Consider the following 16,526-nt stretch of genomic DNA (forward strand, 5'->3'; position numbering starts at 1 on the left):
ATGCGATGCCCTCTTTCAGATCACCGGTGCAATCTGTTCAAGTCTTCAGTGTGTCCTTCAGCATTCCGTACCTTCCTCCTTGCTTACAGCCCCTTTTCATTTTAGATCAAGAGTAGCACAGCTTAATGGTTAAGAACATGGCTTTTGCCTGACTTGCGGTGGTGCAGTGGGTAAAAGCATTGACCTGGAACACTGAGGTCGCCGGTTCAAAACCCCGGGCTTTCCTGGTCAAGGCACATATGGGAGTTGATGCTTTCTGCTCCTCCCTCCCTTCTCTCTCTCTCTCTCTCTCTCTCTGTCTCCTCTCTCTAAAATGAATAAATAAAATCTAAAAAAAAAATCTATAAAAAAAAGAACATGGTTTTTCAGACCCTATGGAGAACTGAACTCACTGACTTTGAGTGAATGACCTAAACTCTATGGCAGGGGTCCCCAAACTTTTTACACAGGGGGCCAGTTCACTGTCCCTCAGACCATTGGAGGGCCAGACTATAAAAAAAACTATGAACAAATCCCTATGCACACTGCACAGATCTTATTTTAAAGTAAAAAAAACAAAACGGGAACAAATACAATATTTAAAATAAAAAACAAGTAAATTTAAATCAACAAACTGACCAGTATTTCAATGGGAACTATGCTCCTCTCACTGACCACCAATGAAAGAGGTACCCTTCCAGAAGTGCGGCGGGGGCCGGATAAATGGCCTCAGGGGGCCGTATGTGGCCCGCGGGCCGTAGTTTGGGGACCCCTGCTCTATGGTCTGTTTCCTCATCTGCAAATTGGAAAGAGTAACAGCATCTACCTTATTCAAATAGATGTAAAGCACTTTAAAACAGTGCTGTGTGAAATCATTCCTGGATATTCTCTCTGCCCTAGGTTCCTGGATATTACTTTTCTCAAACAGGACCTTTAAAACTGAACATCTATCATAAACTTACCACTATTTGACATTCCTGTTACTCCTATGAAATGCCTCTTTTTTTTTTTTTTTGTATTTTTCCGAAACTGGAAACGGGGAGGCAGTCAGACAGACTCCCGCATGCGCCTGACCGGGATCCACCCGGCACGCCCATCAGGGGCGACGCTCTGCCCACCAGGGGGCGATGCTCTGCCCATCTGGGCGTCGCTCTGTCGCGACCAGAGCCACTCCAGCACCTGGGGCAGAGGCCAAGGAGCCATCCCCAGCGCCTGGGCCATCTTTTGCTCCAATGGAGCCTCGGCTGCGGGAGGGGAAGAAAGAGACAGAGAGGAAGGAGAGGGGGAGGGATGGAGAAGCAGATGGGTGCCTCTCCTGTGTGCCCTGGCCGGGAATCGAACCCGGGACCCCTGCACGCCAGGCCGACGCTCTACCACTGAGCCAACCGGCCAGGGCCATGAAACGCCTCTTGAGGCTCAGTGATAGCCTATTCTTAGAATACTTCAAGGGCCTGGCAGAGCCCCCATACAATATACACACTCAACAAATGGTCATTGAGGAAGATGAGACAATTTAGGGCCAGATGGCAGAACCTTAAAAGACAAGTTAGAGCCTGACCAGGTATGGTGCAGTGGATAGAGTGTCGGCCTGGGATGCTAAGGACCCAGGTTCAAAACCCCGAGGTCACTGGCTTGAGCATGGGATCATAGGCATGACCCCATGGTCGCTGGCTTGAGCAAGAAGTCACTGGCTCAGCTGGAGACCCTCCAGTCAAGGCGCCTATGAGAAAGCAATCAATGAACAACTAAGGTGCTACAACCAGGATTTGATGCTTCTCATCTCTCTCCCTTCCTGCCTGTCTGCCCCTGTCTGCCTGTCTCTTTTGCTTCCTTAAAAAAAAAAAAAAAAAAAAGACAAGTTAGAAATTTACAGAAATCCTATGGGGGGGGGGGTAGGGATTTTGAAAAGAAATTATATGCTCCTGAGTACTTTTTAGTTATTAACTACAGCAACACTGTGACGGTGTAAAAGAAATGAGAGATGAATGAGAGGTTATTCCAAAGGCCAGTGCATGGATGAACTAAGACAGTGGCAACCAGTGAGAACAAAGAGGAGCAGCTGTATTAGCAGAAAACAGGACTTAATAAGGACCAGACATAAAGGGTAAGCAAGACTCAAAGGCCAAAAACATATTAAGTATGTGTATAAAATATGTGAATATATATTATCATATCTAAGTATAACTTTCCTTTAAGTTTTATTATTTTAATTTTTCAGATGAAGAAACTGAGGCTTAAAGAAACCTGCCTGATCGTATACATTCATTAAAGGGGCAGAGTCATGCCCAGGGGGCTTCTGTTACATTACAGATGACTTTCTAGCTTCTGAGCTTGACTGACAGAAGGATGCCAACACCATTAAACAAGATGGAGAGAGCCTGACAATGACAGGAGGGACAGGGGCTGGAATAATGAGTCTGACTTAGGACATGTTGGGTCTGGGATCCCAGTGGGCCATCAAAAATGGATGTTGAGGAACTAGGGCTGGAGACAGAGATCTGTGAATAATCTGCTAATGGGACAGATAGATGATGACATTGCAATAGGCCAGGGGTCCCCAAACTACGGCTTGCGGGCCACATGCGGCCCCCTGAGGCCATTTATCCGGCCCCCACCGCACTTCTGGAAGGGGCACCTGTTTCATTGGTGGTCAGTGAGAGGAGCATAGTTCCCATTGAAATACTGGTCAGTTTGTTGATTTAAATTTACTTGTTCTTTATTTTAAATATTGTATTTGTTCCCGTTTTGTTTTTTTTACTTAAAAACAAGATATGTGCAGTGTACATAGGGATTTGTTCATAGTTTTTTTTATACTCCAGCCCTCCAACGGTCTGAGGGACAGAGAACTGGCCCCCTATGTAAAAAGTATGGGGACCCTTGCAGTAGGCAATAGTAGTTATGAGGTCATTAGGCTGGGCCCTAATCCAATGTGGCTCATGTCCTTATAAAGAGGAGAAATATGGACACAGAGATAGACATGTGGAGGAAAGGTGATGTGAAGACTCAGAGAATACCATATATTGGCCATGCAGTTCTTGAGACTATCAGGCATGGGACAGATTCTCCTTTATAACCTTCAGAAGGAAACCACCCCTGCTGACACCTTGATTTTGGACTTCTAGCCTCCAGAACTGAGAGCCAAAACACTTCTGTTGTTTGAGGTCCCAGTTTGTGGTACTTTATTACAGAAGCCCAAGGAAACTAATACAGTGATTAGTAACTTTAAAGGAATACCTTAGAAGCTTGTGAGCAGAGGGCAGATAGGAGTTAAGAAGTGAAGCCATGCTCTGACCAGATAGTTTAGTTGGATAGAACATCATCTTGATGTGCAGAGGTTGCCAGTTCAATCCAAGGTCAGGGCACCTACAGAAACAGACTGACTTTTCTGCCTCTCTCTCTCCCCTTCCTCTCTCTTTAAAATCAGTAAGTAAAATTAAGGCCTTGGCTGGTTGGCTCAGCTTTAGAGTGTCGGCCTGGCATGTGGAAGTCCTGGGTTCGATTCCCGGTCAGGGCACAGGAGAAGCGCCCATCTGCTTCTCTACCCTTCCCCCTCTCCCTTCTCTCTGTCTCTCTCTTCCCCTTCCACAGCCAAGGCTCCACTGGAGCAAAGTTGGCCTGGGCGCTGAGGATGGTTTCATGACCTCCGCCTCAGGCACTAGAATGGCTCCGGTTGCAGCGGAACACCCCAGATGGGCTGAGCATCGCCCCCTGGTGGGCATGCCAGGTGGATCCTGGTCTTGCACATGCGGGAGTCTGTCTGCTGCCCCTCGTTTCTCACTTTGGGGGGGGGGGAGATAATAATAATAATAAAAATCAATAAGTAAAATCAAAGAGAAAAAAGAAATAAAGCCATACATTTAATCTAGAGATCTAAAATCTCAAGTTTCCATGGAGTTGACTCCAGAAGAGAAATTTATAAACTATTTAAATGTGCACCTCTATTACTATTTCTTACTTCAATATACTTAATTGCAACATGCTACTTACTCCTTCAATAAAACCCGTGGTTTAATCCTCAGCCCCAGGAACTCCCTTGGTGCATGTGCCTGAATCAATGCTGCTGCACAGGCAGCAAGTTTGCAGAGGGCAGAGACTGTGTACTATTTTTACAGAACCATCTAAAGTCTATAGGGAGGTAAATAATTAATAGAAAACTTCTGATGAATATCAGATGATTGAAGAGTGACTCAAAATTCTTGGGCTAGACCCAGAATAACCACTTAAAAGCAGCATTTTCACCCTTTTCTGCATCCGACCCTGGCCCTTGCCAATTCATTTAAAAATCCATTTAAAGTTTAGTGGAAACTTGTCTGAAGATGTAAGGTTTATGAACAACATCTAGTGTAAGCAGGCCAACATTTTTAAAAATAGGAACTTTGGGGTGATATATCAAGAAAAGTCCCCTTTCTTAGGATCTACTGCATTCTGAGATCCTTTCTCTATAACAGGACTTTAAACTCTTATGTGCAGGGACTTTGTTAAAACCTGACTAGGTAAAAATTAAGACTGTCTGAAAGACATGGAGGAAACTTAAATGTTTATTACTAAGTGCAAGAAGCCACTCTGAAAAGGCTACATACTCTATGACCTGGATAAGGCAAAGGATGGAGACGGTAGAAAGGTCAGTGGTTGCCAGGGGTTAAGGGAGAGAAGAAATGAATAGGTAGAGCAGAGGATTTTTAGGGCAGTGGAACTACTCTGAATGATGCTATAATGGTGTCTACTGTCACAATACATTTGTCTAAATTCATAGTTCAACCCCAAGGGAGAAACCTAATGTAAACTATGGACTTTGGGTGATGGTATGTCAATATAGGTTCATTAGTTATAAGAAATGTACCACCTTGGTGGGAGATGCTGATAATGGGGGAGGCTCTTCATTGGGGGGCAGAGGGGGGGCATATGGGAAATCTCTGTATCATCTGCTCATTATTGTTGTGAAGCAAAGGCTGCTCTAGTATATAAAGACTACTGAAAAAAAATTAAGACAGCCTGCAGGGCTAAGACAGGTCTTTTCCATTCTCCTGCAACCCTTACAATGTCTCTGACTCCTGAAGGAACAGTAATGCTCTAACAGCTAGCCTCATCCTGGCTCAACATTAGTAAAAGCAGTGTTCCAACCCACTGTGAGTCTCTGAGGACTTGCCTTAATGTGAACATGCAGTCTGTTTACTGCCATCAATTAGGAAGCTTAACAGTTGGCAAACAAAAAGCATTTCTTGAAAAACAAAATCAAACAAAACAAGCCATCCAGATTTAAAAGCATACAAGTCAATGGACTACTTATTTCTATATAGTTAGAACACACTGTTTCTCAGTACTGAAATACTTTATTTTTAAACTCACGTTTTTATATATATTTCTCTGTCATATTTTTAAATCCTAACTTCCTGGGCTGAATCATCAAAAGTGTTAGAGCAATATTTATAAAATCCATCACTCCCAATAAACAATAACTTGGTATCAAAAGCTTCATGACTTATATTTATCACATTAAGGGTCAATAAAATATTGAGAATACATTCATTTTTGTTTCATTAACCCTTCAACACTTGACAGAGCAACACAGTGACTACTTGGGGCTTTGACACATTTGGTGCTTCTTAGCCTTGACTTCAGAGTTTTGCTGGCCCCACTGCTGACTGACTAAAGGCCACTGAGAACAGCTGGGTCTCTGGTCACCAGCTCAACCACTCAACATCAGACCAGGCAAAGCCAGGAAGCTGTTGGTAGTGCCGGCAGCTGCTTACTCTAACAGCTGGACGTTCTCACATGCCTTCCTTGGCACAAGAGGCAAAGGCTTCTATCTTCTGCCTTAATTGAGCTTGGCTTTCCAACATTTCATTCTAAATATGGTATTGTTGTCCTAGAAATTTATTTTTTCTAATTAGGGTAAGTTATTTTGGTTATGGTCTTATGGGCTGAAAAGCTGTATTTTCTGTGAACACAGGTTAAGGGTCAGAGACCACTTCAAAGCATATGCTAATGCATTTTTATTTTTTTCAACAGAAAAAGGGGCAAAGGAGACAGACACTGGAGAATGCTTTTAATCTTGATCTTAGTCTTTATATACACAGTTACATTTTGGGGCATTAGAAACATAACATCCTGTTTAGAGGGGCTCCAGAGCAATGTAGACTGCTCACAAAAATTAGGGGATATTTCAAAATGAGTATGAAATGACAAAAAAAAGAAGCATTTTATTTTTTTATTTAAACAAGAACATCAGAAAAGCAAACAAGTCAAAGAAAGTTGTTCGATTACGCAAATGAGATGCAAAACCAACTTTTATTTCATTGGTGAAAATGCACTATACAAAAGGCTGAAAGTACTGGAGTATCTGCACGTTCCCTGATCCCCTAAATTTTGTGAGCAGTGTAGCATTAAATTCTTTTTTGTTTCATTGGATACATTTAAAAACCTGTTTCCAACAATAAGCACCACATTTAGGGTAGTATTGTGCTCTAGCAGCAGTGAGGAGAATGGAAATAGAGAGCTTCAATCACATTTGCAAATTTTTATTTCTTAAGCTGTTAGTTCGTTTATGAGTTAAAAAAAAATCTTTTTACATTTCTGAATGTCTAAAAAAATCCATAATTTTAGAAAATTTTTCCAAATTCAGTGTAAAACATTTTATCTTTACTAGGCTTTCCACTGTTACTTGTACTTTGTGTGAAACAGATGGCTATTTTACATAAAAAAAAAAACAAGCTTCTTGCTGTAAAAAATACCAGCAGGCGGAACGTCCTAGAACCCTAGGTAACTCTGATTAGCTAAAGAAGTATGACACTTCTAATATGTGATGTCCTGTTATAAACTGAAGAACTCTGGCTCCTAAAGATTTTGGAGACATAGAGGCATATTTTTTCTCCTGAAAGGTCAGTTATGGTTATAATTCTTTTTTTTTTTTTTGGTGACAGAGAGAGAGACAGACAGGAAGGGAGAGAGATGAGAAGCATGAGAAGCATCAATTCTTCCTTGTAGCTCCTTAGTTGTTCATTGATTGCTTTCTCATATGTGCCTTGACTGGGGGGGGGGGGGGCTGCAGCCGAATAAGTGACCTCTTGCTCAAGCCAGCAACCCCTTGGGTTTCAAGCCAGCAACCTTTGGGCTCAAACCAGTGACCATGGGGTCATGTCTATGATCCCATGCTCAAGCCAGCAACCCTGCGCTCAAGCTGGTGAGCCTGTGCTCAAGCTGGGACCTTGGGGTTTTGAATCTGGGTCCTCCACATCTCAGTCCAATGCTCTATCCACTGTGCCACTGCCTGGTCAGGCTAATTTTTTTTTTCTCAGAAAAACATCAGTATATACTTCACCCTATTACTAGTGAGAGTATACAGTAAATCCTCACTTTATTATATTGATAAGTTCTTAGAAAAATGCAACTTAAAGCAAAATAATGTATGACAAAACCCATTTTACCATAGGCTATAAAGAATTAAGTACCCCAAAGTATATTTCTGGTCACAAAAAATATCACCAAACTCCTAAATAAAGATCCAAAACTCCTCTAATATTAAATCCTGAATAAACGTGGCCATTTCAGAAAGAGTAATAGAAACAAATAAACGGTTTTCCAATCTGCTTATTCTAGCTCAGGGTCTCACTCAGGGCACACTCACACCCACAACCACACTCTCTCATACTGGGGCGATGTAGACACGCCAGTTCACCTCACATGTACCTCACCTCTCTGGGGTGGGTGTGGGAAGAAACAGGAGTCCCCAGGGTAAACTCCAGACAAACAGTGGCCACGGCCAGCCAGGGACTGATATTTTTCCTTCACTTATGTTATAATGAAACAACACTGAATGAAACATTAATTGAGAACCTGCTATCCTGTAGGTATGATCTTTTATGTATGTATGATTCACATGTTATCTTACTTGCTCAACATTACAGACTTGGCATAGCTACCATTATTTTTCCTGTCTTGTGAACAAGGAAGCTGAAGATCAGAAAGGTCAAGTGACTTTTCCCAGGTCTCATAACTACATAGTAAACAATATTGCTCCTTCTACTTTACCCCACTGCTGACAGATGTGGTACATTTCAGCTGGAGACATACAGGCAGAGACAAAGCTATACGGTATTGATTCTTCACGTGGTCCAGGGCTGCCGCTTTTATAGAAACAATCAAAACAGCGAATTCTCACCTGGCGATTCTGCAAGGTGCTCTTGTTTCTCTTCTCTGTCCTGAAACTGAATTAGATGTGACCACAAAGCTGACTTCCCCTGCAAGTAAAAGGTATGTAAAATTTACCATTTTGTCATTAATAATTCATCAAAAAATAATTTCTGATCAAAACCATTCACATTGGAATGGCCATTTTGAAGTCTGGAGAACCAAGCTCCTCCATTCCTGGCTAGGAGACATTCGGAGCCTGTCCCTCTATGTGTCACGAGGGTCATTCTCACTGAGAAGACTGGCAACAGCCTGGAACAACACCTACTCAGCAAGAGGCCAGGAGCAGAGGCACACAGATTTCTAACTCCGGCCTGTTACTGGGCTGGATGTATTGAGGCCAGACCACACCAGACACAGTAGCAATCACAGAATCAAAATGCTCTAGCAGCACAGGATGTGCTGGTGGACATCCACATGCAAAATGTCTGAATATACGGAATGCCAACGAGGAAAGAAAACTGGGGCAAGAGGAGAAAGAGAAAAGGGAAAGAAGAATGAAATCACCCAAAAGAAAAGCAGACTAGAGAGAAAAAAAGAAAAAAAACCATTTTAATTGTTCCATCCTAAATAACTCGACAACTTAAAGTGAAAAAGAACTGTTAATTCTGGCTAACAGACTTCTTGCTGTACAGTGATGAACGCGGACGCTCAGTGGATCGACAGGGGACACAGCCTCTGTAGTGAACGTGCTGTTTCATCCTTTCCTGTTTACCAAGAAAGAGCCCCAAACTGCCTCCTAATCATGGGTTTTCTTTTCTTTTTCTGGAATTAAAATGCCTATGGTGCATTTTCTAGTCATCCTGTGACAAAGAAACACACCTTTTATTTTTATGATACCCTTTTCCTTGTTCCATGTCCTAACGGCTCCTCCCCGGCCATGCCTCCAGGGCCTGCCGAGACCTTACCTGCTTGACCTGCAGGCCGTGGCTCCATATCCTCTCCAGCAGGTCGCAGAGGCTGGCGATCAAGGTGTTCTCCTCCAGGCCCGTTATGTTTGCTTCTCCGTGGCCCAGCTCCACGGCTTCATGGCCCATCTTCTCCACCAACATGCGCTTTGTCTGAAAGCATTCCATGTGGCCACAAGCGTTACCCCAGCAGCGGAGCCAAGCCCAACAAGTCCACTACAGGATCAGGAGACCTGGGTTTCCTGCATTGTATTTCTAATTGCAGACTTTTAGTCACCTTGGAGAACATGCCTTAATCTGTAGTCAACTAACTGGAATAACATCATATATACTTATACTATTTTGCCAGAGAAAGTCACTGAAGAGACATTATGATACTGATTTAAAGTATTCTCATGTAAATGTTTATGTATGACAATTTTCAGCCATACTGAGGATTACACCAGACCTAGAAACGGGCTGTCATTTCTGAAGCCCCATTGCCAGCATCTTCGCATACTGAAGATACCCGCACTTCGCTTTATTGCACGTAGGCAGAAACCACAATACAAACCAGCAGCTCTCATTTTTTAAAGAACTCTCTACTCTGTGAGTGAACCTGGTCTCTTTTTTTCTTCCTTCTTTCCTCTTTTATTTGTTATCTGCTCATGAGTATGCACCAAAAAATGGAAAGGAAATAGAAATCAGTTTCAGGTAAGTTAACTTACAGCAGTCTTCACTGCTGTTATAATAAAATGTAAAGTAAGAGAGAAATTAGTTTCTTGGCATGATCTTGTCTGTCTGATTCAGCACTGTCATGGGCATTTACTGAACTCACAGATCAGGTCCTCGAGAAATGACTGTCAAATAAATGAATAAAAATTTTAACTAAAACGATGCTTTGAGGTGTGTCAATCTGTATTGCTACCTCTGACAAACATAGATGAGAGAGGAGACTAGTGTGTAACACATACACAAACCGACAACACAGCTAAGATCTTCCTTACGGGCATCCTTACACACGTACGGGCACGGACAGTCCCACACAGAGGCACATTCAGACACACACACAAAATGTGTTGCCTTTTGCATAAGATGACAACATCCCTGACACAACTTCTGGCTGGCTCAGTCTCTGCTCGAGTTGGACAGGAAGACAGGAGTGGCCGAAAAGGTGACAAGAACTGTGCAGGGCTCCCATGTCCCCGATTCTGTGAGTGACGAAGAACCCGTGGAGGTGCAGGACCTCAGTAGGGAGCACATGAGGTTTAGGCCCCTCAGGTAAAAGCTGTAATACAAATTTTCCTTTAGGGAAGCTACAGGCTCCAATGGGGGCTCACTCTGCTCATGTTAGCCACACACGGAGTGAATATGAACATACCCTGTCTCCACGTGTTCGTGAGCAATACGTACCTTCATTCTACATTCCTTTAATAAGCCTTCTACAAACTTCCAGTTGGTCTGTGCGATCACTGCAGGAGAGAGGTCTGACAATTTGGGTTGCCTTAGGTTTTTTCCTAAACTTCGTGCCTCTTGCATATATTTCTGAAAATTAAAGAGTGTTTTTAGTGCATAAACATCAGCTATTCTTCTGACTTACTGACCTTAAGTAAACAAACAAGTGCAGGAACAACATAAGTAGATATGTGCAATGGCAATTCAAGTCTTCTGTGCCAAAGGGCAGAGGACATTCACACTCCCCCATTCACCCCTGTGAAGACACCGGTGACAGAAATCCCATCAGGGTAAAACTCATTCAAAATGAGATGGAATTTCACCTAGTTTAGTCTTTTTATTGGGAAGACCCAAGGGTGTGATTAGTCAGGATCATGGTTGGACTGAAAAAAATCTGATGTCCGGATCACAAATCCCAGGTTCTGCAGGAACCCGGTGATCCTCAGACCACTGGTTCCTTCCACACGTCTCCCACAGATCAAGAGTCTCAACACACTCCTAGCCTCTTGGGCATGGCTTCCAACCCAACCCTTTCCTCTAGTCAAGTCATAACAGTAAAATCAGGAACTCTAGAATTCGGGTGCAACTGATTTTACTACTTCTGGTGTATTTGCTTATTCATCAAGTGGGCATAAAATACTCCCACCTACCTCATAAGAAAGACTCTAGATCGCTCCAGAAAGTACCATGTGCTCCACATGCAGGAGGACTCTTGTTTCTCTGACATGTTCACTACATCCCTCCTCTGCCTTCTTCCACAATCAAGAGAAAGTGGAAACATCACATTACTTGTGATGGCTCAGAGACTGGCATAGAAACCCAGTCTGCTGCTGAGTTCTGGTTAGCAAACTTCTAGGGGAAAAAAAAGTCACTACATGTAATTTGCGTGGGACACCTGCTGTCTCTTTCTATGCCACCTGCAAAAGCTCATCAGGACTGCAGGACAGAATCCCCCAAAGTTCAAGTGTCTTAGGGCTATATTTAGAGAGTAACTACTCTAAATCATATAGTAAAACTAGCAGTTTGTTGGGGGGAGAGAGACTGCAGGCCAGCACATCCTCCCACAGACACATATGTGAAATCTTACTCTCTTACGGGGAGAAGTTAAAATTGTAAGTGAAGATGTGTAAAATCCTTTGCATTCTTTAAATAAAGGAGTTTGTACATTTAATTTGTTTCCCCTCTGGAAGAAAAATAACCTGCTAAATCTGGTACAATTTTTTTTTTAATCCTACTGATTAGGGAGTCTATTGACCAGTTTTCCTGCTACTTCCCAACCCTCCTGATGAACTGCCACATTAATGAAACAATCTGTTTCTTTTCTAGTGCAATCATTCTAAGGATAGGCTTAAAAGGCAAATGAACTCCGCCAGCATTTAGTTCTCATAAACATGTGTACACCTCTTCCTGCTGTAAATTATTTTTTAAGTTAATACAGTGTTTATTTGTCTTCTCTCTGTCTGACCCTGAGCCAGCTGCTTCCCCCAGGCTGCCCGGGGAGGTACAGGGAAAGGGACACACAGGGCAGACAAGTCACAGGAGAAAGAACTATGAGAGGTGGAGACGACAGGGCCCGGAATGGCGTAGGAGAAGTGCTGTGGCTTCAGAGAAGGACCCCTGGCATAACCAGTGATGAGGCCCCCACACTCAGCCCAACTTCGAGCCCCAGAGCCTGCCACCCCGACTGTGACAGCCCCAGCCTCAGTGACCTCGGCCGCTTCGCCGATGTCCCTGGAGATGGCGCTGGTTCAAAAGCTCCCGCTAGAAATAAGTGAGTCAGGGGACATGGGGCCACCAGGCTGCCGAAGCTCTGGTCTGCCAGGCTCTCCGGCCCTTCCAGCACTGCTGCGGGCGCCCTGACCAAGGAGGGCTGGGGACAAACCTGGCGCAGGCGGACACTGCTAGGGGACGAGGAGCCACGGTAAGACAGCTGCTCCCAGTGAAGTCCCAATCTTTTCTAAAGGCTCAACCAAAGAGGGGAAATTGAGAATGAGAGACAACTTCCACCACTAGGAAAACTAACAAGGTCTATTAAAATACCTTGAAGGTTAGGTTTCAAATAAATAAAAGCAGGAAATGAAGTGTCAGAAAAACTAACCCCGGAGAGAGGCAGGGATCTTGTGTGAGAATTCTATCTGCATTTCCTATTATTTCAGGTTATATTAACATTATTTGGTGTATTACAAATCAGAGATAAAAGGTTGGTGAAAACAAACACAGATTAGCCTGGCCTGTGGTGATGCAGTGGACAGAGTGCCAACCTGGAATGCTGAGGTCACTGGTTCAAAACCCTAGGCTTGCCCAGTCAAGGCACATATGACAAGCAATCAAAAAACAACTAAAGTGAAGCCACTCTGAGTTGATACTTCTTGCTCCCCCTCCAACTCTCCTTCTCCTCTCCCTGTAAAATCAATCAATAAAAATATCTTAAAAAACAAACACACACACATAGGTTAACTGGTGGATGCTGAAAAGGTTCTGTTTCTACCTAGACTTGTGCAAATGCAGAACCACTACAGGACTCAATTCTCAAGAAGATTTACATGTCAAACTAGGCTTAGAGAGAAATACTGCATGAAGACAAAGAGTGAGGAAGACATCAGACAAGAAGGTAGGAAGAGAAAGTCAATAATTGAATTAAAAATTAATCACTGTTTAAAGTTTATGTTCCATTATATAAATGAAAACAAGTTAGAACAGGGCTGTCCTTTTTGAGTGGCCATAAATACCGGGCCACCCGCACACCACCCGTGAAGGCAGGGACAGTTATGAGCTAACAGTGAGCCCCAGGGGCCACCTGTGAAGGCTCCTCGGGCCTCTCTGCTGGGGCCACTGAATGAGCAACAGCCCTGGGCATGCAAGGAAAGGAGCCCGCTCCTCCTCACACAAGTGAGGCTGCCTCTGTAAACTGCAAAATCAGAGCACTGCCTTTACAGTCCCTTTGGGGCAGCTGCAGGAAAACATATCTTAAGATGAAAATGGAGGAGAAAGAAACCTTTCACAAGGAATGTTTTTTATAATAAAGCTTTAACTGCAGAGAGAAGTCACCTCAGATTTCTTCTGAGATTTCTAATATATTCTTCTTCACTTCTGTCAAAGCTAAAAGCAAGAGACCACTAGGAACTACCTATGATAATATATCCCTACTAACGGAGCTCTTTAGTACAAGTTCTCCCTGAAAATTTTAATAAACACCTTGTTCTAACTGGCTCTAAACTAGTGAAGAGAAGACCATTGTAAAATTAAATAAATTTATGCTAATGTCACGAGGGGAACAAAATACAAACAGTGACAGTCCTTCTGCCCTCAGGGATAGCAATTTAGTGCCACCTGTTATGCAGGGTCACTGGGAAGAGGCCTGGCCAGGAAGTGAGGGGGCTGGAAGCTCAGCTCTGCCTCTGTGTGTCCATCTAATTTCAGACAAATCTCTCACACTTCAGTTACATCATGTCAAGGTGACCTCAACAATTCCTCTGCACTAAGATTCTCTAGTGATGACCCTGATTTTCTGACCATGTAAAATATAGAGCAGAAAAGGTAAATTAAATGCTGTGGGTATGGCCTGATCTGTGGTGGCTCAGTGGATAAAGCATTGACCTGGAATGCTGAGGTCGCCGGTTCGAAACCCTGGGCTTGCCTGGTCAAGGCACATATGGGAGTTGATGTTTCCTGCTCCTCTCCCCTTCCCTCTCTCTCTCTCTCTCTCTCTCATTCTCATCCTCTCTTTCCTGCCTCTCTAAAATGAATAAAAAAATTTAAAAAACGCTATGGAGAGAATACCTAACCAAAAAACTGTTGAAAATAAATCACTTTTGAAAAATGCTTAAATAAAAGGGAGTTTAATATTTCATATACTTCCATTTGGAAAAAAGAATAATTTGCTAAATCTGTTCTTATTCTCCACTCCCCCCTCCCAAGCCCACTGATTAGGGATTTGAACAACCAGTTTTCCCTGCCAAGAGTATAGAACTATCCATGTAAACACACACCACCATGAAAAGGTACCAAACACAAGAAGCAGTGAAATGCAAAAGGGAGAAGCTGAGAGGTCATGTGACAGGGTGATGTGGGGCATTCTAGAGCTATGTGCACTCACGCAGGTGGATAATTCAAGAACACCAAAGACAAGATTCAGGAACATCTGCAAAGCAATTTCAGGCAAAGAACATACCAGGCAGCACTCAGAGAAGGATTTTTTGGGAAGTCGTGCAGGAGGAGGTGGACCCTGATCCCACTCCCAGAATGCCATGGAGTTCTGACAGACCAAATGTTCCCCGGAAGGCTAAGAGGACGAAGAATGCCAAGGACAGAAAAGCAAAAAAGAACAGGATATGGGAGAAAGAGACAAACAAAACAAGCATGCGTATAATAGTTACAGCAAAAGAAAAAGGAGAGGAGAATATATGGTAGCACAAGAAAATGTTTAAAATCATATAGTATGAGCACATCAACAAAAAGCTATACATATTTAGAATGATGTTTTCTGCTTTATTTCTACACATTTGAGTTTAGAAAACAGTTAACAGACCTTCTCACTGAATTTTCCTTTGACCACAAAATATAATCAACTTATTTAAAGTTATTCAAATAAATATAAATAATTATGGTTTTATTTTCAAGTCATGCAAATAAAGCACAGGATCTTAATCTTCATTTAAAACTAACTTAAAAAAATTTTGAAATGACGCCAGCAAGACAAATACAAAGAACAATCAAACACATCTTTACTTACTAAGTTTAAATTATGCTTGAAACTTAGAAATATCTATGTTTGTTTCTTTTCCCTACAGGGGACATACTGACCAAAAAGTCATCTTAAACTTGGCCTTGTAATTGTGATATACAGGGAGATTTGTTTTAGAGCCTTTTGGAGATGTAATGAATTTACAAATATGGAATAAAGGGTGTTTTCTGCCATAAGTCAGTACAAAAGGATTATTCTTTTAAAATATAACCAAACCTTTTTTTTTTTTAATGGGAGACAACCTACACAGTGCCACCTGCTGAGCCCAGCTGGTGGCCCCTGCATGCAGGCATCCCAGTGAGGTACCCACGTACCTCCCTCAGGTCATTGTCCAGCCCAACGTGCTCTGAGTGCTGGCGAAGGCGGTCTTTCCTGCGCTGCGTGGTGGCGCTCCGACTCACCCAGCGACTGAAAAACAGAATGTGGAGGTGAAAACAAACAAACCAAAAAGAAAAATTAGTCCCTTACCTTTAAAATAGAAAGAATGGACTGTTCAAAACATGACTGACAATACTTATTTTTCTTTTTTAATTCTATAGCAGCTTTATTAAGATACAATTTAAATACCACACAATCAGTGGTGTGTAGTATATTCACAGAGATATGTAATCATCTAAAACTAAGATGAAAAACCACATGGTATCTCCTGTGTAACGATCCGCTCCTTTCCATCCTGCCTGACCAACAGAGCCCCACACCCTGGGTGAGTGCTACCCTCTCACTTCTTTATTCTCAGGTCGGTTAGTTCTTGATTTCACCCATGAACCACTTCCCTGCCCTTTATCAAGTCTCCCTCTCCCCCCTCAAAGACAAGCCCCTATCTTTCACTTTACTCTCAAGTACCTCCACTCAGCTGAAGACCTACCTTGCCTCCTTCCTCTTGCCCTCTGTTTAATGATGCACGGACACCTCAGCTTTCTCCTAATCCCAACAGATCATATACAGTGTGTCAGTAAAGTCATGGTGCACTTTTGACCGGTCACAGGAAAGCAACAAAAGACGACAGAAATGTGAAATCTGCACCAAATAAAAGGAACACTCTCCCAGTTTCATACTTATTTAGTGCAGTTCGATGTGGGCTCACGCACAGATTTTTTAGGGCTCCTTAGGTAGCTATCCCATATAGTCTTTACAGACTTGTCACTGACTGATGGCCTACCAGAACGGGGTTTCTCCACCAAACTGCCGGTTTCCTTCAACTGCTTATCCCACCGAGTAATGTTATTCCTATGTTGTGGTGCTTCGTTATAAATGTGCCAATATTCACGTTGCAC

At 42.9% G+C, this 16,526-nt stretch overlaps 1 protein-coding gene across 5 annotated transcripts in view; it reads right to left on the reverse strand.

The window, feature by feature from the left end:
- DENND5B (DENN domain containing 5B) overlaps positions 1 to 16,526 on the reverse strand; it is a 222,288-nt gene that overhangs the window by 36,059 nt on the left and 169,703 nt on the right. For 4 of the 5 annotated variants that reach the window (XM_066258053.1, XM_066258052.1, XM_066258055.1 and 1 more), the window contains 4 exons: positions 15,567 to 15,660; positions 10,467 to 10,598; positions 9,075 to 9,227; positions 8,138 to 8,216 (listed from right to left, as the gene is read on the reverse strand). In XM_066258053.1, the coding sequence (XP_066114150.1) occupies positions 8,138 to 8,216; positions 9,075 to 9,227; positions 10,467 to 10,598; positions 15,567 to 15,660 (458 nt within the window). Of the gene's footprint in view, positions 1 to 8,137; positions 8,217 to 9,074; positions 9,228 to 10,466; positions 10,599 to 14,679; positions 14,791 to 15,566; positions 15,661 to 16,526 lie in introns of all 5 variants that reach the window. The other variant, XM_066258056.1, reaches the window with a different exon arrangement.

This window comes from Saccopteryx bilineata, chromosome 2, assembly GCF_036850765.1.
Source record: "Saccopteryx bilineata isolate mSacBil1 chromosome 2, mSacBil1_pri_phased_curated, whole genome shotgun sequence".
Taxonomy (NCBI): Eukaryota; Metazoa; Chordata; class Mammalia; order Chiroptera; family Emballonuridae; genus Saccopteryx; species Saccopteryx bilineata.